Below are 25493 nucleotides of genomic sequence, written 5' to 3'. Positions count from 1 at the left end.
ATATATATAGCAACCAAATTGTAAGACAATGTTCCGAGCTCATATTTAAAAATAAGAGCTTCTCCGAAAATTATGTATCCAACTAAAACCAATTCCAAACATTTTTGCACATGATAGCGAATAATTCATCACCGCTATGATGCCAAGTATTTTTTAAAAAAGAGAGAGACTTGAATAATAACATAAAGAGTTTTTTTACCCTCATTTCCTTTTATTGATTGCGTACAACTACCAAGCACACTAACCAACAGGGATAAGAACTATAAAAATAGTACAGAGGCTCGTCTTTTCTATGAAGTAGAAGTACTACCAAAATATGCACATTGGAGCAATAACCCAAATTTTGGTCTAGTTAATGATAGAAATCTCCTGCTATGTTTCATATATAGTTTCAACGAAACAAAACACAGAGAGAGAGAAATAGGGTGAATTTGCCGGCAAGGGTAAGGGCCATGGCTTGCTTTGGCACTGCAGAGTTCTAGTATTGAGTCATAGTACAGTAAAACCTGTGAAGTTGATCACCCTTGTAAGTTGATCACCTGTCTAAGTTGACCGCTTTTATCAGGCACAGAATAGCCATTACCATATAAATCAACCTCTGTAAGTTGACCACCTGCTTAAGTTGACCACTAAAACAGTGCACCGCAAGTGATCAACTTACACAGGTTTCACTGTACTTACATTTATCAATGTCCTAAACAACATATTTTGTAATTGAAGTACAATTAAGATTAATTCAAAATTATATGTATAGGTACATGCCGAATGTAACAAGAGACAATAATCTGGCTTGAGTACAAACTTTCGCTGGGATTGGGTTTAAAAAAAAAAAAAAAAAAAAAAAAACATAGAGTCAGAAAATGATTAAGGAACTTTTCTACCACTTTTTGACTGATATTTTTGCCATTTGGTGTTTTTATTCCGAAGTATAGAAATGATACAACGTACGATTGAGTCGGGGACGATTTAAATGTATGAAAATGATTTAATATAAGTATAGACTTTAGACTGTATCAGAAAAGCAGCAAATATATTGACATATACAATTCAGCAAAAGATGCCTAAAAACACATTCCTCTCTAAAACAATCTCCATGAACAACATCTTATCTTGTTACTTGCAAGCATGTACTAAAATATTTTGCAAATGCAAAAACATAAACGAAAAAAAAACGTCAAAAACCCTTTACCAACACCGATTACGCTGACACGCTCACTAAATCTGCTTCATACGGCGTGACAGAGATTGCCATAAAATGACGCCATTTGTTATTTCTCACTTTAGTGCTGCATACTTATTGGAAAACAGTATGTTCGAAACATTCGAGGGATAAGTTTAAATGAACCGTCACATCAGTAGAAGGAGCACGGAATGAAACGCAAATCTAGCCTGCAATCTTCAACACAACTCATCTTTTAAGAAAAAACGAAACCCAGCAAAAACGCTTAAAAAGGATCGGTGATTTGCAAAAGATTATAAAAACAAATGGCGCGTGTAGAACATTTATTACCAAACGCAACCAGCTGGAAAAAAGGCTTAAAGTAGTACCTGTGTTCGAAGTTTAAAAAACAAGAAAAACTGTTGAAATATCTGTCATTTAGAAAATGAAAAAATAAATCCTAAAACAGGTTGAATTTCAAGGATTCTATTTCCACCTAATACGTCCTAAAGGCATCTTCAATGCACGCAATTTAGGTTTTGATATGTCCATCTATTGTTTTATGCTAGAATGAGTTCACACTTGAAAACTGGGGAAAATTAACTTTTTCTTAATAACCTCAAGTAAGCAATGATTGTCAATTGTTCTGCAAATAATGCCATTGTTTTTCCTCCACGGGAAATAAATTCATTTGTTTCAGTTTAACTCAAAAAGAAACTTCTATGTAGTAATAAAAACCTTTAAAGAGATTTAAACTTAAATTAATTGCATCACCCATTTTGTTTAAAAATTTGCAAATTTCAGATTAAACTTCCGGTTTCTTGCAGCTGTCAACGCTAAGAAATCAAGCTCTTTCAGTACTGTTTTAAATACTTTTATCACAAGTCAATTTCAACACACACATTGCAGCGCTATAAAATAGGATACAATATCAAAATAATATGACTGATTTTACTAAGCTAAGAAAAATTTCCTAGCATAAAATAGTGGAAGCTGAAGTAAAAACTATAACCACTATTCTAAAGCTGTGTACACTCTAAAGTAGTGGTTATTGAATCAAATGAAGCCAAACCGCCCAAGAAATTATTTTATTTACTGTGGTGCATGCACTTCTTCCGGGTTTAAGCCTTTGCTGATACCTGTATAACAGGAGAAATCTTAATTTTTAAATTAGTTTGGTGCTTATCATACCTTTTAAGATTATGAATTAAAATTGTCGTCATAAAATTGAAAATAAATGCACTTTTCGGGTCAAATCTCAGACATACAAAATGAAGCTAGACGTCTAGCCAAAGGTACTGGAGGCAGACGTATAATCTTATACAAAGAGTAACAAAGTAGTCAAAAAAGTGGGAAATGTCTCACCGAAATTCCAAGAGGCAACATGGCAGAAAAAAAAAGGGTTATATAAAATCTGAAAACGCTTAAGATTTGGGAGAAGTCTGCTAAGTACAAATAATCATACGCACGGAACAAAAACGTTTATATTCGACTCTCGTAGAGGAAACAGAGCAAAGGTGCAAGTGATTCAGATATATTTAAAAAAAAAATAAATAAAAATTAATCATGCCATCACACACAAGATTCATTGGCTAAGGCTAAAACTGAAATAGGTTTTAAAAAAGAAAAAAAGCCTAACTGAAACTCAAAAAGGAACTATGACAGAAGTAGTTTCAATTAAAAATCAAACTGCCGAAACACAAAAGATTCAGAAATTCAGGATAAAGCTGAAAGTCCGGCAACAGGATTACAGATCGGTAAAGAGAGAGAGAGAGAGAGGAACCCCAAGATGATAGAAGCAGCGTCAAATAAAAAGAACCGAAATGGCCAAAACACGAAAGATTCGGAGGTTCAAGACAAAGCTGATACTCTGGCCTAGCAAGATGGCAACAAGCAGGGGTGTGCAGAAATTTTGGGGCCCGTCAGAAATGACTTTTCTGGGCTCCCATCCATATTGTTTACCCCAATATTTCACCTCTAGTTTTAAAAATATTGGGCCCCCTTCAAGCTCGGGCCCGAGCCAACAGGTGTCCCTTCTCTCCCCCTGTGCACGCCCCAGGCAACAAATCGATTTTTTTTTTTTTTTTTAAGAGTATTTTAACCTCCAAGAACTGACAGAAGCTACAAATATAAGATCTGAAAGGAATAAAACGCACAAGATTCTGAAGTTCGGGATAAAACAGACAGTGAACGTAGCTACAAATCGTCGGTAAAAAAAAAAAAGACCTGCCTCACTGGAAAACTCCAAGAGGAACCACGACAAAAGAAGCGTCAAAACAAAAGCTCCGAAACGCCCAAAACGCATCGGCAAATAAATTACGAAATCGAATGCTAATACAAATTCCATTACAGTGACCGAAATATCGGATTATCGGGATACAATCAACAAAACTCGTCTCACCACCGACACGAGATCTTCTCCGCGAAGAACGTGAACGTCTTGCCGAGAGAAAACGCAGTTAATTAGCTCCCATCGGAAACGAAGTCCGGGGTTACCGAAGCATCGATTCCGCGAGCCTCCGGAAGGCGCATGCAAATGAGGCATCGAAATCTCTGATTATTCGCCTTTTCAATTACCCCCGGCGATAAACGCGGAGCTATAAGTTAAACGGGCTGACAGCCGGCGCCCAGATTTCCTAATAACGTCGGGTTCCGATCGTTACAACGCCCGCACACACTCTGTATGGGGGGGGGGGGGGCATACATGTGTACCGAGGCCTGAAGGTGCACGCACGCATCCAGAGAGAGGTTGCTTAATGAATGGGATGAATAGAAGCGGCTATTGTAGAGAGGCTGAGACATAATCAAGTTTGGACATTAAAGCTTCCGAAAGGGGAGGGGGAGGGGGAGAGCTTCATTCTGTTAATTTCAAACCGGTCTTCGTGTGTTCACTAGTCACTACCCGGAGTGTACGCCACTGATATGTTTATGGCTACATTGTGACGAAATGCTCATTGCAGGTATTTTTATACCGGAAACTGAACACATAAATAACTCCTGGTAGGCAATGTATTTTAACTGCCACCTTCCTTTTTTTTTTTTTTTTTTTTGAAGATTACTCGTAGACACCTAGCACACATCGAGGCACCAAGCAGTAACTACTCTTATTTCGAAAGCGATTGCATACGAGAGGATGGGATCAACCTTCACCCCGGGGCCTTGATTAAAACAAACATCGTCAATCCTAATGATACTTAATATACATATTAGGCCTAATGATCAACCCCCCCCCCCTTTCCCTCCAGGTAAATTTTCGTTGCGCACTATTCGAGAGCAATAAATATTGTCTGAAAGCATGAATTTTTACAATGCATGGGGCAATGACTTTTTTTTTCTTTACCCTATAATTCCTTAACACAGATTTCTTTTGTGTAATTTCCACATTAAAGGGGTCTTTTTTCCTCGTATTTCTAGTTTTGCCTTTGTTATAGTGGGGGTAAACATAACCTGGCAGCGTCATAACGCTGTGATTTACGCATCCTTCACACTGTTGCCAGATTAGGTTTGCCCCAACTATAACTCCCCCCTCCCCCAAAAAAGGAGAAAAAAAAGCCTTCATGTTTTTGTACAAGTGACTTATACTTTTCCCCGTAATTTTGAAGGAGTAAAACAAGCGTATATTCGCCAAAACTTTTTAAAAAATGCCAAGGTACTTTTTCGCTTTCTTTTGTTTCATTTTTCTTTTTATTCGAAATATTCAAATGATTATTCATACAGGCGAATTCTGTGTGTGATTTTGAAAATCCGAGTCACTGCATACTCGTGTTTCGGAGCCATAAGAAACAGCTCCTTCACAGCATAAACGTCTGAACTTTCGTTTGAAACTCATCCGTGCAATCGCTCATCCAATTAAAACAAAACCAGCCGAATAAAAACTGGTCACTAGGTCTCAGTGCCAACACACACCACCTTCAATCCCCAAGACTCCACGTTCTGGTTGAAAGATCACCAGCGTCATCAAGCAGACTACGCTTGGCCAAAGAGCCATGCCGGGCAGGAATCACTTAGGCATCAAATATCAAATAAAATCGCTTTTGTTCCGTCTTTTCTAATCTCTCCTTTCTCTGTAATCCTTCTAAATGAAGAGGCCAAAAAATAAGACTGGGCTCTAACAAAGCTGTTACGGTACGGAGGCAAGTGAAGAATGGGTAACACAGGAGGCGCAATTCCGGTTAATAATACCGACTGGGGATAACGGACCATGGTCCGCTGGACTCCGACTCGGCCGCGAGCATCGGGCCATGACTCCTCTTGCCGGCCACTCCATTAAGAGAACGAAGGGCAGTTCCCACTGCATTTATCGTTCCATCTTTGGCATGGTCTCTGGGGCAGGGGTTGCCTGGCTTTTATCTGGATGAAAAGATTATCGGGGGAAGGTAATGATAGCTGAAACAATGCCAGATTCTGACGGCTCTTTTCCAGCAGGGGCTGGAACAAAGACAGGAGTCGTTGAGAACAAAACACTGACAGCAGCCTGAAATTCGAAAGATATGCACTTAAAATCCTGTAATTAGCTGGTCTTTTGTTAGAAATCACCAAATGCGCCACAATGTTCCCAGGGACGTCAACGCAGAAACGTTTGCAAGGGCTTGTATAGAGAAACTTGCGTGAAAAACTTGAGATAAATACAGAAACAAAAATATTCGGCAAGTGCAATCCCAGTACGAAATTAATAAATTGTGAGAAACGCATAAATTAAGAGACAGAAATCATAAGAAAGAATAGAATGACAAGAGCGCCTCGAAAGTAAATTTTTGGAAGGGCGGAAATTATCTCAATTTTCCGAATAGAATTCCAAACTTTGCTGAATAGATCTCCAAATTTTGCCGAATGATCAGACAAGCTTGGCATAAGAAAAATTTTGGGGAGCTCACAGTTACCTACCATCGGCCCTTGAAAACGACGGCAAAAAAAAAAAAAAAAAAAAAAAAGAAAAAAAAAAAAAGCAATTTCGAATGTGCAAAAAAGAAAACATAATAATAATAATTTGAACATCATGGAACTTTCTAATAAAACACACCTTTCAAAAAATACAAAGTAAATCCAACTAAACAAAGCAAATGAAAGAATTCGCAAAAAAGCCAACAGCAATTTTAGGCTACTGTAATCCCTCCTTCTCTATAGCTGATAACTCACAAAAACTACAAAAGAAATTTAAAAATATAAAATTCTTGTTGAAAATTAGAAATAATTAAAAACAATCTCCGTTACTTTCAATTGCATACAAAATTCAATATAAAAATAAAATGTCAAACAACATTTTTGAGCAATCACGATTGCTTATTGCTTTCATTTGACTGTTTTTGGCGTGCTATCATTTTTCCCACCGGAGCGGCGCCACCCTCTGCCAGCACCACCCGTCGCGTTGGCCGGCCTCACGATGCTGCTCCTCTAGCCAAAACCGTCTCCAGGTTGCGTCCATATCCTACACACACACGCATACATACACGCACCAACACACACGCACACACAAACACATACACACACGCATGCATACAGACACCTACACATACACACAACTGCCCACACATTCATGCCTGCACACAGACACAAACACATATGCTTACACACATAAATGACTGCACACAGACACAAACACACATGCCTACACACATACCCCCCCCCCACACACACACCCATACAAACACACACTAGTGATTGCGAAAAACATAATTTGAATTAAAGATGACAAAATTCAAATTATTTTTTTTTGACTTTATTATATTGGTTTCGAAGCAGAATCTATTAAAACTGCATTTGAAAAAATATATATATATATATATTACCCAACAGCGGTAGGTCATCTTTTAAATGAACATATACAACTAATGGAGTCGGTTTCATTCATCAAAAGAAAGCATTTTAAAATATGGCGATAGTTCATCAGAGAAAACCATCATATGCTAAAAAAAGATTAATCACCAGCGGAGAAGGAAATTCAAACGCATTACACAACTTAACTAAAACCTCCAATATTACATATTCTCTAAATTTCAAATAACAAGCGCCATCATTCCGCGCCTTCGAGGGAAATGATCCAATCACAATACGTCATAATCACCAACAATTTCCAGGAATAAAATTACACACTGTGCATAATAACGCTCTGATTATGTACATAAAAAACGGCGGAAGATAAATTTAGGCAGCCGGCGCAATAAAACGAAACAGAAAAGATACCTCACAAGCAGTTTTACTTAAAGAGTGGGAAAGTTAAGCGAAAATAATTTCATCCCATAACGAAGAGCAGCCCGAGCTATAAAAATGAAAACGAGTACGCTCACGGGACAAAAGCTCCTTCACTCCGAAAATGAGTGAAATTCGGAGAAATCTTTATTTACGACGTGGCGTGTGGCGAGGGTTGTTTTTCAAACAATGCCAATTGAGGATGCCCTCCGGCTGGAGTGGGGACGTATCCAAATTAAACGGCCGCGCAGAGGAAATGGACTCGAAAAAAAATGTGACGTGGGAAAAGACTAGCAGGAAATGTCAAGGTTGAAAAACGCATGTGAAGAATTTATTCGGACAAATTGATATGGTTCTCTCTCACGTGACGTTTCTGTGGAACGTGTACTCGAAAGATAAATGTACCGTAAAAATTGCGCAGGCGCTACCACTGAACTGCGATTCTCAACAGTAATTTTTGTGGAAAATTTGGCATGATTCAGTTGAATCTACTTGGCGCACCTGTAATTGAATGTGGGCCATTCCACGAAAAAGTCGACGCTTTGTCCCGCACGTGACGGTTCCTATATTTCATTAAGAAGAAACAATGATTATATTAATGACGAAACTTTTTGCTTAAGATGGCACACATAATTTTGTAATCTGATAAGCAAAAAAAACTTGTTCCTTAATGTTAAAGTATTATTTTTAATGAAAACGAAATATATGAGGCGTCATGTGCGGTACAAAATGACCGTTTTCTGTAGAATGGCCCATATTCTCTTGCCTGTGGTTTTCCTTCTAAACAAGAACAAGAATGTCGATACATGAAAAAAAAAGGCAAGCCTTACCACATAATTCAACTTTTTCTTTCGAAACGCTGCATTCGTCGAAACGACGAAAGAAAGAATATTTGCTGCTATTACTGATTTTTATTGGCAAAGAACACTGCCACAATTTATCAAAAATCAGTGTAAGTAGAAGTGTGAATGAGATGGTTGTGAAATACATAATTTAACCCACGATTTTTTAGCCTTAATAAACATCATATAGAAAAAAAAATTAGTAGCACACTGAATTCTAAGCAAAATAAAGTAAACCAGAAAAAAAAATATATTTCAATAGAAACAAAAACGATGTTTTTTTTCCCCCAGAGATCCAACAAAACTTACAGGAAGCATTCCTAGTTTTTTAACTAGAATTTTCATAACTAAATTTTAAAGGAGGGCAGAGAATAATTACGAAGTCAACAATGAGGCATTTTAGAATTTTATAACAGGTCTCAGCAGTAAAATTATGCACCTTTTAACAATCCAATGAGCATACGATAGCACTAATAACCTCAACCAGGGATAATCCCTTAAAATCTGCCCTTAAAATTATTTTCAAAAACCACACTTGAAAAACAAGCTTGTTTATCAAGTCGTCTGTTCGGCCATTTCGCAGAAAAATGGACATTTTGTCCCGCATGTGAGAGCTCATGTATTTAATTTAAAACAATAATTTAAAAGGACAACAAAATTTCGTTGCTTAAGAAATCAAACGTGTGATTTCTTAAACAAAAAATTTTGTTAATTATCTTGTAAAATATTTACTTTTTAATGAAATTCATACATGAGTGGTAACGTGCGGGACAAGATGGCGTCTTTTTCGAGGGATGGCGCTTTTTAGGCTTAAGCTTAATGTCCCATGGAGTACGATAACTGCATGAACAGATTACAAATTAAGTAAAATCATGCGACGCAGTGCTGAAAGTTTAAAACAAAATTTTAATATTTTCCGATATTTTAGAACATGATGATGAAGACAGTTTTGATGATCAGACTTCAGTGAGTCACTAGCGACTAAAACAGAATTGAATATCAAAGTTCCATAAAAATTAATTTATCTTCCCCGTCCGAGTTCGAGAAAATAATATCGACCAGTGGCACGGCAAGAGGAATTGAAGACTCAACCACCTCTCCCTGGTCCTATTAACACACATTGCTAATCCCAATATAGAGGGAGGCTTACTAATGAGGACTGTTAAGACTTCATTAGTATCTAGATCAAATCCTAGCTGAACTGGTGACAGATTCATCATAACCAATTGACTAAAAATGTTTACTAAAAAGCACACAAGGTAAATTTTAAACGATTTCTGCAAACTATAGGAGGCGCTGTTGTCTCTGGCCAATGGTTAGCTGAAAGTGACAAAACGAAGACGACCCCATTAACATCTTTCTAATGAGACATCTGCCTTGTCTGCCGAAAATATAAATGTTGTACCTCTATGGCTGATTTCTTAGCGAGGTGGCGTATCCAAGCTCTGGAAATGCGAATAAGTTTCCGAACCAGTGAAGAAAATCAATATTCAAACAAAAAACATCGTGATTCGTGACAACCTTTCTTTTAAATTACACAATTACTTTTAAAGTTTCGTAAAAATGATAACAACTAGCAATTCATTCGAAAACAATAACAAATTTGTAAAAGTGCCCCCTCTTTGACCCGTTAAATCTCAAAAACAATCACTCGATGAAAATTTCGCAAATCATCCAGACGCGCAGTCGCTATAAACGTTCTAACTTGCATAATATTCCCTTTTTAAAGCTCCCAGACTTCATAATAATGTTCTTACCAGAACACCGGTTACAACATTAGGCACAGCTGTCATAAATTACCGAATATTCTCTTTCGCCAAACGAAATCCAATAAAACAGCCGAGTAGATAAAAGAAAAACGCAATCAAAACCGACAGGCGAGCATGGAAATCTAACCCCATCCTGGAATAAATAAAAGAGCACGGAACCATTAAAAACTTGTCTCGCTAAATGGCAACAGTCCGTGACCGGCCGAATGATTCCGAAGGTCGACGATTTGTCGCCGAATAATCAATTTTTCCATCGCTACGGATTCTTTATTGAGCGCTTCTCGAAACAAAAGCGAACTTCCTTTTTCGGAATTGTTTCGGGTTTTAATTTCGGCAACTTTCAATTGAGAGATTTAATAATGAGAACGGAACGAGTTATTGATGGAACAGAAGCCGACGTTTCAAGGATGCAATTGCACGGAGATGAGTTGCAATTCGAAAATGACGATTTTTAAATAATAATGGAATTCAAGCAAAGCTTCACTTTCACAAAGCAATTTTACATGAATCATTTTGATCTCGAAATTACGTACTGCATATAAATTTCATCTTCAAGTAAAATTATGCATACCGTGACCAACGATAGATATTACACCGAACCGTATGATTCTGACTTTTATGATCTTACGACAGAGAAATTCGTATAAGTATGGCAAAGCGGGAATGAATTTTTATGGGGAAAATGATCAAATTACGGGTGTTATAAAGTAGTCCTTGTTTTAAAATCTACTTGTAAAAGCGACCAATTTTCATATTCCATTTGCAATACATGTTGAAATGTAATGCTCTTTTAGTGCTAATTGACAGTGATAAAAACAATGCTTTACAATATGTTTCTGATCCTCCTGCTTCTCAAGAAAAAAAAAAACTTAGTGTACGCCAATGGATCGGGACAAAGATACAGGATATCCAAGAAGGACTCCCTGATTTCAAAATTAGAAAACAATGGCCAACGTTGGAATAAAATAATCGGCATGTTTATTGTAAAACCCATAAAAATCATGTACAGAAACTTGGAAAATAGTAGCAAAAATTGCCAACAGGGGCCGCTGCAAGCTGTACTAGAAGTCCCCATAAATAGTGCTGTTAAGGGGTTGGACGATAATTTTTATCGTAAACGCAAGAACCTCTGAGAGGAAAAACTACTGCTGAAGCGCTTAACACCTTCGCAACAGTATTTATGGGAATTTCTATTGCAATACAGCATGCAGTGCCCCTGTTGGCAATTTTTGCTACTATTTTCCAAGTTTCTGTGCATGGTTTTTATGGGTTTCACAACAAACATACCGTTTGTTTTATGCCAATATCGGCCTATGTTTTCGAGATATTTAATTTTGAAATCTGGGAGTTTTTTCCTGGACTATTTGCTGGATCTCCGCCAGTTTTTTTAAAATATGCTGGAAGATTATGTTTTACACATGTGTTGACTCTAGAACATTTTCCCTTTATGATTGGTTTTATTCATTGGCTAGTTTTACCACTATGCAAGTACTAAATTACTGCATGTTGCAAAAGGCAGGTCACCTCACTAGAGAAATATAACTTTTTTTAAAAAATGTGTCAAACAGTGTAAATAGCATAACATACACTTGTTTTTTTAGTCTCGTAAAGAACAAAATGAATTTCAAATTCGTTCAAAGTATCAAGTTCACTTTTTTAACAAATTGAATACACGCTAGAAGTTTTGTGAAAGAAAGATTTATTTATATAAAAATAAGTATAGTTAAGTGTTCCTATTAGTCTTAAACAATATTAATGTTAAAAAAAGTTGAATTAAATCAGCAAATTAGTTTGAAAAATTACTACAGTTACGACAAATACATATCCTATTCTTGTTCTTATTTATGCAACAAAATGTGCAACATCATGCATATAAATTATAACTTCGATGCACACATACTTGTGTGGTTTTTCTTTTTTTTTTTTTTTTTTCTAGTTTCGGTAGCTCTCAAGTGGTAAAATCCAGTTTTGGTCGGCTTTTGACCGCGACAAGTTGAAAATCAGTTTCATGCGGCCTAAACTACAACCCTGGTTATGAATAATAACTATGAATAAATGCTTTTACAATTTTTTGGAAAATTAAATGTTTTAATGGATATCACACCAACAAAAAGTTTGAACATAAAAGAACGGTAGACGTTCTATAAATCACATTTTTGGCGGAAAACCTACAGCCAAAATGCCCCCACTTGTGATGAAATATAGAAGCAAATAAGTAAGGCCTGGAATGGGATAATATATTTTACTGGATGGAAATAACTCGCAGCCAATGAATATTTCAAAACATCAAACGATTTGTCCATGAATAATCCATTTCCGCTCCGTCCTTTATCGAGGACTATCCCAAACAAAAGCAAATTGCATCCACGTGCTTGTTCGGATTTTAATTTCGGAATATTTCCACTGAGAGGTTTAATAATGGGAAGATAATAATGAAATTGCAGTCGACTTTTCAAGAGAGCACTTGCAAATACGTGGCGCAGAATAGGAAAATCATGATTGTGAACGCAATTATTCGGATGATTGTAAAATAGTGCCCCATGCATATCGCTCCATATCAGTTAGACACAAGATATTGCTTATCTTATTTTCTTAATCGTTGTTAAATGCATTTTATGTACTAACTAATAAAACACCAAACAAACGCAAATTAATCAAGTATATATCTGGTACTTTGGAACAACAACTATCAAAGTCAGATTTGGACCAAATTTAATTTTATGACAATATATGCTAAAAAAAATGTCAACTTTTCGGTGCAAAGACGAATGCCCAAGCAGAGTCCAAGTCTGTAGTGATCACATTTCGCCAAGTCCTATAATTTGTGCTTTGTCAAGACTTGACACTTGACGTATGTTCAACGCTTTGTGTGTGATCTGTTGTGCGTGATACGTAAATACTGTTCTTGTTGCAGTGGTTGTTTACAATATGCTCAAATAAGCTTTCAGCAAGCCTCCTCTTTCAAATTTATATGCGATATTTCGTGACAATACCAGCAGGGCCCGACTAGCTAAAAGTGAGGCGGTTAGGCCCACGTTAACTTGGAAGCCCCCTGAAGACTCTGCAGTGGTTGAGTTAGAGGTATAGGCCCTGTCGGAATATACTGTTGGGGACATCTTTGTCTATCACAGAACTATGTATAAATCATTTATCATGTGCATTTAAGAATCCCTTTTGAGGCCCCTTATGTTTATGATAAAGTAAATTCGTTACTTGCATAATGAATAAAAAGTCCCCCTTTAAGAAAGTTTTCTTTTTTTCTTTTTCAACAAGTCATAACTTTTTATGATTATTTCAAAAATACACGTATTTTTCAAATAGTTGTAATGCTATGCAGAGTTCTTTTAGTGATTTGGGGCCCCAGGCCCAGGCCTTGTAGGCCTATGCGGTAATCAGGCCTTGAATACCATATTTTGAAGCAATCTTATTGTATCTCCAGCAATCCCAATCACAAGACCCATCCTACCCCATCACCCTTTCACAACACCAACCTAAGGGGAAAACGAAAAGAAAAAACTTTTCACTCGTCCCTACAAAACCCACTCCTTCGTATAGCATTCAAGGCTTTGCGTTCCAAACCTTTGAACTTCTACCTAACATAGTCTACCACACAAAAAAAAAAAAAAAGCAAACGTATTACGTATTCCAAGCAAGCAAGACGGGGAGAAGAAACAGGGCAAACTAAACACAGGCACGATCACTCCTCCCCTGCGTGTTATTAAAAAATAAAACTCCAAAAAAGAGATGATGAAAGAAACTTGGCCAAACAACCGCTCAGTAAGGAGTCACTAGGTCCCCCCGTCAGAACAAGCGCGGCTTACAACCATACCACGTAGGTTCCAAGCTTGGCCTATCCGTATTTCCTTTAGCACCCCTCGCCTATAAACATCACCGTGACTGAAATCCCAAACAGAGGGGGAAGGGGGGGGGAGAGACGAGAAAGAAGGCATAAGGAGTAACGGAATTCGGTCGAATGTTCCTAGAACATGCAAAGAATTCCTTCCGACAGTTTTACGCGGTCGCTGTTTGGTCGTTTTCCCTCTGCGTGCTTTTTCTATTTCCCTGCTACCACACGCCGAATATTATCCCAATTCAATATCTTTACAAAAATACACACATATATATTCCCCATCTTCTGCCGCTCCTTTTCCAAAAATTACAATGAAAAAATGTTTAAATTCTGGAATACTTATGTCACTTGCAGCATAAAGTAAAAATAATGAAAACAGTTTTTAATTGAGATACTCCTTGTAACTTTGAAAGCTTGTTATAAACAATTCGTTTTGACCTCTAACTTACGCAATATTTTAAAATCTCTGAAATTTTGGGCAGTTATCTGAGAGATTCTACGGAGCAATTGTACCGGTCCTGATTTTTATTACTTATTATTACCATAATTGTATGTTTTGTCAGTTTTTTTTCTCAGGCGTTAAAAATATACACTTCCTATCTAAAGAAAACTTAAACCAACTCGGTTACATAAGAACAACTTTGTATTAAACTGAAGCAAAGCAATAAGTTTATTCAATATCATTACAACGAATTAGCGAACTTTTTAAAACATTATGCTGCCAGATGGAAAAAATAAAATATGCATACGGAGGGGGGGACCGATTTACATTGATGACGGCAATGATTTAAAAGCCAACCAAACTGATCGCATAAGAGGGTTAGCATAATAAAAGCCATTAAAATAGCATTGCTATAAACTACACTTGATTCGAAACATTCCAACAAGGCAACGATCACCACGCAAAATCTGCTAACCAACAAAAAGACCACGATGAAACTAAAAACGAGAATGGCAACACCAAGAAACACACTCACATAAATTCGAAACATTCCAACACGACAACAGCTGATAACAGGCATTATAAAAACTCTCTTGCTATATAAAGTGAACATAGAAGCATGGGAAAGAAAGAGAGGAGAACGGGAAGAAAAAAAGAAAAAGACATTAGTGACAATATCAATAATAAATACGGCGAGGAAGAAAGCAATCATGCAACGTGATCAGTGTGCCAAAGCGGCGCAAATTGCCGCAGCGCCACTCTTAATACTACGGTTAACTTAGGTTGGCAACTAATTGAATCAGAGATTTTTAAAAGATATAAAAACTCCTCTATCAACAAGATCAATTACATACTCATTAAGAAAAGACTTAACGAAAAGGACAAGAAGAAATTAATAAAAAGACAATCGACTCGGAGGAGAAAATTAACGATTAAATTCGGACCGAAAACGTGCTCGATGAAAGTTGACTTTTGTTACATTTCAATGTTGCATGATAAATTACACTTTCAACCTTTTTTTTAATTGCCCCCCCCCCCCCCATCCTTTTTCCAATAAAAGAAACGTTATATGTATCATTAAAAAAATTGACCGATCTATCGAAAAAATGCTTAGATAAATATCGTACGTTAATCGTGATAAAAAAAAATATAGATAAAAATTTTGAAAAGGGAACAAATAAGATAGCAAGCAAATGAAGGACCTTTAGTATTTTGAATTTACGAATGTGAAAATGCTCCATGCAGAAGCTTGAATAACTTTTCTTCTGTTACAATGTTGCATGAAAGGGGGTTTTGAGAGGGTTAATCCCTCCTGGAACCCTCAGTTTTAGCACATAATACCAATCATAATATGGTAATTTATATACGTTATGAACCCTCCCCCTCCCACACACACAGTAGGTAAATTCTGGCGGCACTGGTGATTATTTAACAAGATTTAAAATGAACTTCAGATCAGATAATTCGTTTCCTGTGGTTTTAGACAAGTAATTAAGCGTTAAAGCTTAAGATTTTAAAAGGATAATGATGAGCTATGGCGAACTATGACAAACTAGTAAAGCGTGCAAAAATACACGCTTTAAATGTCACATGAAGTCGTAAAACAGAGAGAATGAAAAAAAAGCTAAAAAATTATTGTTTTTTCCTCCAAGATAAAGTGATTTTTACGCTTAAATTAAAGAATAAAACAAAAGAGAGAAAAAAAATTATGCGGTTCAAATCAATCATCACCGTTTAAATCAGCATTCTTCTAAAGCATTCCTAACTGCGCGCTGATATTTTTAGTCAATACCAATTTCAACACGGTTACGAATGTTTTTTTTTTTTTTTTTTTTTAAGATTTATTTAGCAACTACTGATGAATAACAGTTCAATACCTTCTCGTTTTATCGCCAAATGATTACGTCATTCTGTTGCTTAGTAGTAGCACTATAACCAATGACGCAACGTGCAAACAATCGTATTTGCAGACGATCTTCATTAATTTCTTGGGAATAAAACAAACAAATAAAAAAATGTCAACCCTCTTGAGACGACTAATACGTGATAATAATTGTAAGGTAAACGAAAGATCTAAAAATTAATAATTATTTGCACTGTAACTTTTTTTTAAATTCTTTATGACAATAAAAGTTTACCACATATTATACATACGTATACTTAAAAAAAAACAATTGACATCATTGTATCGTTTCAGTGAAATGTGTTGCGCGAGATTTACAATATTTGATAGATATGTTCAGGTAAACATTCCCTGCTGAAGTACGAAAAGGAAAAGGAAAAAAAAAAAAAAAAAAACGGGACTTAAATAACTTGTCCTCACAATGCTTGAAATGGAAATAAAAAAGAATTGAAACACTAGCAAAGGGAGAAATTCCCTGAAAAGAAAAGATTTTTTTTAAGTCTTTTTTTTTCCCCCTCGAACTTTATTCAAAGAACCAGATTAAACAAATTTTTATAGCGTAAAAGATAAACACATGTTGCAAATTCATTTATTTACCCCTTTTGCAGAGTCAATATTTATCATTTTTTAAACTATGTAAAAATTTGAGCAAACAACTAAGACTAAGCACTTAAAAAGGCCATCTGCAATCAAAATGTTGAGTATATTAACGTGTTAAAGTTATTTATAAGTAAATAAGACTTTGCCAGGTATGGCTCTAATGTTTTTTCAACAAATAAGATTGCTGAGTAAGTTTAAATTTTATTTTTTCTACACGTATAATGTAAGCAGACAAATACAAAGGTAAAAAATTGTTGCAAAACTTAAAAAATGCTTTAAATTAATGACAAAGGAAATTCGATTGATACAACAATTTCAATAAATTTATTCTTTTTTGTCAACTTAATTCTAAATTGCAAAACTCATATCAATAGATTCTACCGCATTTCAAAATATTTGGTGTTTTAATAGCTTAAAATTTTTCACTTAAAAAATCTAATTTATAAAGAGCATTATTAAATTCAATGCATTTTTTGCCTGCCCCCCCCCCCCCACACACTCTATGTATTTAAAGATTAAGAAATAAACATTACTGCTTAGAAGTCAATAAAGTAATCTTTAATTGAAACAAATTTCGGGTTAGGATAATTTATAATTGGCTTAAGCATGAAGTAAATGAGATAACTAAATTTTAAACTTGTGAAGGTAAAATTTCATGAAGACATTGTGCAGGTTAAAGTGTTAAAAAGTAAAATAACATATTTAAATCAAATCATACCCCCCCCCCCATCACAATGTTATGGTTGGCAAGGAGTTTGGCATAACAGTTTGGCATTACAGTAAAAGCCATGGATTTTACCATCCTGTCCAAAACTCTTGCATTCAAAACTATAATTTTAGAGAGATTTTATGAGAAAATACCACTAACAGAATAAAATGTATCAAGGTAATGTTTTATATTGAACGGTTTTTACAATCCTGTCCAAAACCCAAACCTTTGTGCAAAACTGTATAAAACTTTATTTTTTAGAGTTTGTATTTTGTGAGAAAATATTAAAAACAGAATAAAATGCACAAAGGTAATGTTTCATATTGAACATTTACTTAATGTTGTACAGGAGTTTTTCTTTATAGAACTCATCTATGGAGCTGATTCTAATCGTACTTACATAGAGTTGAATTCATCATTCAAAATTTCAATTTGTATACATTAGTTTTTTTTAAAATAGTAACCAAATTTTCCTATATTTATGCATGCGTGTAAATGAAAATTATCAAATATAGTGCTGTAATGGATTTCAATGCAAGAAATGACAATTTTTCAACTGAAGGAAAAACATATTTGAGACTTTTAATAGCTTTGAGAAAAATTCCTTCTCTTGACTATTATTGCACATTTGAAAAAAAAAAAAAAAAGATTTGAATTTAAAAATTCCAATTTCAATCAAAAAAAAAATATCAGAGTCTTGATTTTTTTTTTTTTTTAAATATTAAAAAATCAAACCTTGGGAAAATGCTAATAATGTGTTTCTAAAAATTAGCAAGCCACTATGGTGTTTTTTTATTGTATAGTTACGGAATTCTTTTAAAAGTATGAATTTATTAAAATTTTAAGTGCTTACATTTAATTATCAAATTATCCTTTCGTTTATTATTTTAAAAAAAAATTGTTGAAGCATTGTGTAAAACTTTATATACAAAAATCATTAAAAAATAAACAGCTTTTTTTTTTCTTTTTTTTTTTTGTCTAAATATTAGATATATAATAGCATTCATTCCTTTGAGTTATAAATGGAACAGAAATTAGTTTTCTTGGTAGTGTTGAGAATTTCATTTCATAACTACCAAATCTTACATAATGAAATTTTTATGTAATATAGAGCCATAGCAATTTTTCATTTTTTCCTCCCTAGTGTAAACCTTGGAAATTGCTTGGTATTATAGTAATCCTTTCCCCCTAAAAAGCATTTTATGCTACTCATGGTCAGATGAGGCATAAAAACTGGTTATGGGTTCTGCCTTGGAAATTTTTCGAAATTGAAGTCCATAAATTATCTTTGGCGACATTTGGAAAAAGGGTAGCAGTAGGAAATTTATCTCTTTTACGGACGGGCAATGCCCCCCCCCTCCCCCTCCGTTACGCCTATGAACAATCATAGCCCTTACTTGATCAGAAAATTCAAACATCAAGTATACCTATTGAGGAGAATTCAGAGCTAACATGGGGAGAAGATAGTTCACAAAAAGTGCGTTTCACAGTAGAAGCTAAAAATGCCAGGCCAAGTATTGTGCATTGTTTTTAAGTGCCATCTCCCGCTGCTTGCAGAAACTAAACCATTTTGCTATTATGCAATAATAATAATGAATAATAATATCAAGAGACAAACTTTCAAGAATCCTACCCATTTTTTGAAGTGTTTTACAGCAGGGTTCGTTGATTTAAATCAATTGATTTGAATTAAGTGATTTTTTTAACAAAATCATAAATTAAATTCAGTTCATTTTACTTTTATAAATTAATTATGCATTTTTAGAATGTATTGCTCTAAATTTAACTATACTGTATACTATCTTAACTTCAACAGGCAAAACTACATAAATCCTTCTTTCTGTGTGTGTAACAGATTTTCACTCTATTTCTTTTACTCCAAAATTAGTTCAGAACAAAATAAAAATTTGGAGCTTTACTTATACACCATGACTAATATAGTTCAGAAAAGTAATTGTTCAACATATTATTTTACACTAAAAACATACATGATAATGGAAACCTTATCTTTAAGCAAAGCATAAAAAAAAATTACACATGTTATCGAAGCATTATAACACATTTATAAATCTTAAAATATTATTGAATAGTTAGAGAACCGATTTTAATTTTAAAAGTAAGTTGAGTGGATTCATCTATTGTATGAAATATATTATGTTTATAAATGTGAAGTAATTAATATCTACAAATTTTAAACATTTTTAAAAAATGAAAAAAATCTGATTTAAATTTTTAAAAATGCAATTCAAATTTAAAAAATTCAACTTTTTTTTTTTTAATTTATAAAAATCACGAACCCTGTTTTAAAAACGCTTTACACTGACTACCATACATAACTATATACTATCAGATTACAAAGTATAACTTTAAAAAACAAGGATGAAAATGGTATAATCACATCCCATGTTATAACACATCACCGTGCTATAAAAAATTTAATTCAACTTAGAAGTTAAATTGATCAGTAAGAAATGCTGCCGCTTTTGTTTTTGAAAAGATGCACTAAAACTTATGCTCAAAATAATAACAGTGTGACCTGTTATGTGACCTTTTCTTGGCTCTTAACCATCCTGTAGCTGGACAGTTACATGTTCAATGTATGAGATAACAATAGTTTTTACAACAATTAAAGCTACATTAAACTAAAAAGTGATCCTTCTACAGAAAATGAATCATTAACCAAAAGGACGTTAATTGGGGGAAAGGGGGCAACTACTCACACAACCAATGAACTCGTGGTGTTTACTTGAGATGCAAGACCATATTTTATTTGTAGAATATTAGTTTAAACCTTTATAACTGCAGTATTTGTATTTTTACTTCCTGTGAATTTAAAAGAGAAAATGTTTCATCTATTTTGTGTTGACAAACATAATTAGTTTTATTTGAACAATTTTTAACATTTTATTCGCATAAGATTTAAAAAAAAAAAAAACTGCAAAATTCAATGTCCTTATGTTTTCTTAATACGCAGACTGCATCAGTTCGTAGCGAAGTCCTGCATCTCTCATAAATATTAGCAGTCAGAAAAAATATTTCTGCAGAGCCAGAAATTTTCTGCGAACAACACTGTTCGTGTGTTCGTCTATATTACAAAAGACTGCTGCTCAACCTACCGAATTTTTAGATCTTCACTAATCACGCGCGTAAACGAGAGGCCGGACTAGTCTTGTTCAAAAAAAAATACCGCTCCCTATATATTTTTGGTACATATAACTTAGCTTGATCTGCTTCAAGTTATCCGTTTGTATACCATTAGCTCGCATAAGTGTGTAATCCATTTCTAATAATGAACGATCCTTTTTTAGCTCTTGCAATTTTTTTTTATATCCACTGTTATCGTTTTAGCTATAGTTTACATGAATGGGAGAGTTATTGATCTTTTTTAACTATTGAATACACTAGCATCGATCATTAACCTGTTTTGAGGACTATGTTTAAATTCACTTATCCTTGGCTGCCGTGCCACCCTATTCTGCGGATAATCGGGAGTTTACTGTAGTTACACATTCAAATAAGCTCTTATGACTACAGGGCTCTAAGACTTCTTTTGTTAGAAATTAATCCTCGGTTATCGGTCAGATATGAAAAAAACGTATAATAAAAATCGTGGATCAACTGCAAAAAAAGGTTGAAAAAAATGAGGGACAAATAAGGTAAAAATTGTCTTTCTTCGAAAACGTAGCTGCATTAATTCATAATACTTTCTTCAAACAGTGAAAAAGTATACAGTACGGTAGAAATGTTTTGTATTTCTGCACAACAGAACTTAAAAACAATAAAGAACAAGTGCATGTACGATGAAGAAAACAAAAAATAAATAAAAACAAAACAAAAGAGTTAAAATTTACAATATTTTGACCAAAAAGAACCAGCTATTGGCATTTGATTTTTTCTCCAAACATAGATGTTCCTGATTGTTGATTGAATCTTGGATATTTGGGAGTTTACTGTAATAATCTATTTGCCTTTACAATGCAGAAGATAACAATCACAGGCTTTTCTTGAGCAATCACATTGCTTATTGTTCTCACTTGACGGTTTTGAATTCCTATGATTTTATTTTCTCCTTGCCTCCCTCTGCAGCACCACCGACCAGCCTCACGATGCTGCCCCTCCAGCAAAAACAGTATCCAGGTTGCGTCCATATCCTACACACACACGCATACATACATGCACCTACACACTCTCATGCCTGCACACAGACACAAACGCCTACATACACACACACTCGTGATTGCGAAAAACATAATTTGAATTCAAGATTTCAAAAATTCAAATTATTATTTTTTTTCAAAGATTTTTGAAACAAAATTCCTTGCCAACTCCAGGTTTTCCCCTGCATAGATAATCAGAAAAAGAATGCCAAACTATATCAACCTGATGAGGATGCAGTATTACAAGGTTCACCCTAATTTGTGAGTATAAGGTAACAATGTCTGTAAGTATTAAATAATGTATTGGAAAATCAAAGTATTTATTCTTGATATTTAATACAATACTTTCTATCCTTTCAGATTAAATGTTAGTTAAAGGTAATGCTACATGCTACAAATTAAATTTGTAGATTTCATTCATCCTTTTAGAATGGTCTCTGTTATTATTGATCATAATATTTCTTAATTTCAGCTTAATATCAGTACAAAACAAAAGCGCATGCATAACCAAATGTATAGCTTCAAACTATGTACTTGTTATCAATTAAAACTTTATGAAGACCATAGTCATCGCAACAATGTCTCATGTTAAATCCTGAATTTGTCATGTACACACAGGGCAAAATTTCAAGTTTTGTCTATTTTTCATTGTTATTATTTGATCTTTCGCTAGTGCAGTGTGCCAAATGCTATTGAACCAAGGGCGCCTATATAGGGGGGCAAGGGGGGGCTCAAGCCCCGCCCCCTTTGAAATGAGAAATTCCTTGCTTTTAGTGCAAAAATGGTTAAAAAATCTCTTTTCCAGCCATTAATGAGTAAGTTATTAAAAATATCAAATTTTAATATGTCTAATCTGTGCTGAAATCGATTTCTATGGGTAAAATGTTCTGCTAAACCAAGAGGAAAATTTTTGAGCCCCCCCCCCCCTTGAGATTTTGCACATGAGCACCCTTGTATTGAACTGGAAAATATAGTGTAAATTACGACTCTTAAATATCACATATAAAAGGTGGAATATACTTTAGTACACTGGTTAAACAAGCATTTGAATCGAAAAATAATGTTTACCTCAACCTTAAATAAGTACCTCATAGTATTAACAATGACATGCATCTGATTTAAAGCAAAAGTTTGTCAGAATGAGCAAACTGGAGGAAGTTAGCTAGCAAGTTTTCATACAGTTGTAAGAAAAATGCATCCCTTTTGTTATTATTACATACTTATTTTTAACAGGGTTTATTTTTCACTTAATCACATAATTATGTTTAATGTTTTATATAAAGCTATAAAATGTTTCATCAAAAATATGCCTGGGTATTGTTAGTGAAAAATAAAAAAACTACAAATCAGAGTCAAAAATCGTGATACCTAATGGCGAGAAGAAAAAAAAATTGAACTTTTAATGGAAAGCTTTAAAAAAAAAGGGAAGACAAGAAAAAAATGGTACAGGTCATTAATTTTTAAAAACGCAAAACATTTCCTACAAGAAGCAATAAATATTATTATTACAGGTAGAGATGATGTAAATAGTAAAACTATTTAATAGAGCAAATGTCACAATAACAGTAACATATTGAACAAAAGTGTATTCCTACTCGTTTAGTTTTACTCGAGTGAAAGAAAAGAAAAAAAAAGACTGCAATAAAACTTTTGAAAAAAAAAAAGAAACAGCCATTTAAACGAGCCGGCGTTATCGACATGCTAAAATACTGTTGCCTTAATTCATTTACTAATTTGTTAATCACGTGACCTACGGTCACACCAACCAGCAGTTAGCAATGTAAACAAAGCAATGTTTAACCGGCCCCCAACATAAAACTCATTTACGGCCGAATTCTCAAATAGACCGTTATCCAAATTGCAAATCGAATAGCAGATAACAAACCAGATAATATACAAGCTTACTGTTGAGTAGTTTAAAAGGTAAACAAAATGCGGCCGAGCGAAATCGACAGTAGTACAAGAGATACGGTATGGAAAAAAAATGGTAGAAAGGAAATTTTGTACTTACAGGATGGCGGGCTGGATACATGATTAATCACATCAATATTTAAGAGCCACGTAAAAACACCGGAATAGGCTTAACTTCTTTGTTCAACCGAAACTACCGCTGATTGCGGCACACTAGCGCCATTTGTGGGAAAACCTACAAATTATCCAAACACCACAACCGCCACTGGTCGTTGTAATCGCTGTCTGTGCTGAGCGTAGTTGCAGAATTTTAAGTTTCACAATAACACAGGCTTCGGTGAGGACGATTAGGCCTAACCGCCGCGGCAGAACGCATCTCTTTGTGTATCCATTGTGCACTCTGGCTGGCAGCGGTAAAATACCTCCCAGCGCAAAAGGAATGGTGAGGAAAAAGGCCTAGCACAAAAACCTTCTTGTTCAGCGAAGATGCCCGTAGCCGTACAACAGCAGCCAGCAGACAACCCGTACCCGCGGTTTGACAAGAGCGATTGCGGATATGCTCTCACGCTCAGATTGGCTTAAATCAACAAACATGACTGTTCCCAGGCGTTGCCCCACCGTCCCACGTGGTACGACAGCTTACACTGAGCCTCCGCCGCCAATAGCTGGGATACCGGGCCCTAAGCCCCGCCTGGAGAGGCGTGGTTTGTGACGTAGGGGTTCTGACAGCTGCTCGTCAAACGCACGTGGTGCCTCTCTCTGTGGTTCGAGCTTGTCCTTGCGCTGTTAATGTGATTCAGGAAAGCAGCCAGGGCGATCATCTCTCTCGCAAAGCAAGATAATTATACAGGGCTTGATGTTGCTTTGGATGGCCACTTGAGCGTGTCGTGTTGATGTTGAACAAATGTTCGAAGAGCCTTTTCCAAAACCTGGAACCGGTTTTGCTGGGCGCCAGAAAATGTGGGCGTCCGCTCTGACTCGGGGCGACCTGAGCGGCAAATAATATTGGGGCGAATTTTCGGCGGCTAATCAAAACAAACGGCTTCCCGCGTCTAATTAGTGGTCTCGGGGGCCCTTCTAATGGCCCCGCTTGATGGACGGCCCCGCAGGCCTTTTGTTTGATGGAAGAGAGAATGCTTTTGGCACGTCAGAAGAACACGGCTCCTCCGGGGTTGCCATTCGCAGTCTTTAAATTATGAGATTATTTTTGAAATTATTGTGGGATTTCCACATGCATAAGTGGCTGCTATTTAATTGCTTAAACACACATCAAAATAATAACTCTTGAGCTCGTCTATCACTTTCGTGACTTGTTTTAAACATTAGTGTTTAACAGCATTTTAGACTTGATCAAGTGTCATTTATTTTCGCCCATTTTCAGTCCTATTTCTTCTTCTTTTATGAAAGGATATTTCGTTTAGGGACTGTCCATAAATGATGTCACACTCTTTTTCACAATATTTTTACAACCCCTCCCTTTGTCACGAAGTATCACGCCTTCTCCTCGTCACTTGTTACGCAGTATTATATAAGCATATATTTATGGAAAATGAGTATGACACACTTCCTGTTACACCCTTCCTCCCCCTTTTCCCAAACTATCCCAAATTTTTGAACCCCTCCCCCTTTTAAAGTGTGATATCATTTGTGGACGGCCCTTTAGGTAATTTAATGATTGCTTAATACAGTGAGAAGAAAATTCAATCACATACCGGGGTAGATTCATAAATTTTCCAGTTCCAAACCGCCAATAAGAAATATCTAGGGGCCTCGGGGAGTAGGGCTCAATATTAGCGGTCGTTTGCCGTGCCTTTTAAGCTTAAAATTTGTGAACGATCCCCGTTCTGCTGCCGCCATAAACAGAACGGATGACAACTCTCTGGGCTAAGAACAAGTTGGCTGAGCAGGGCCTGAGTACCACACAAGCCAACTAGGCCTGGGGTCCCAAATTACTTGAGGAATTAG

The 25493-nt window shown here is 35.4% G+C and overlaps 1 protein-coding gene across 6 annotated transcripts in view; it reads right to left on the bottom strand.

Annotated features, from left to right (window-relative positions):
- The window catches only part of LOC129225076 (transducin-like enhancer protein 4), a 246657-nt gene that overhangs the window by 151034 nt on the left and 70130 nt on the right, over positions 1–25493 (bottom strand). Inside the window, exon 1 of one of the 6 annotated variants that reach the window (XM_054859626.1) lies at positions 23629–24090. The exons of the other annotated variants lie outside the window; for them this stretch is intronic. Within the exon in view, the coding sequence (XP_054715601.1) occupies positions 23629–23649 (21 nt within the window). The 5' untranslated portion in view covers positions 23650–24090. Of the gene's footprint in view, positions 1–23628; positions 24091–25493 lie in introns of those variants that run through there. 6 annotated transcript variants of the gene reach the window in all.

The sequence above is a fragment of the Uloborus diversus genome, chromosome 6 (assembly GCF_026930045.1).
Source record: "Uloborus diversus isolate 005 chromosome 6, Udiv.v.3.1, whole genome shotgun sequence".
Lineage (NCBI taxonomy): Eukaryota > Metazoa > Arthropoda > Arachnida > Araneae > Uloboridae > Uloborus > Uloborus diversus.
The sequence above is the reverse complement of the archived record's forward strand: the minus strand, read 5'-3'. Positions and strand labels throughout refer to the sequence as shown.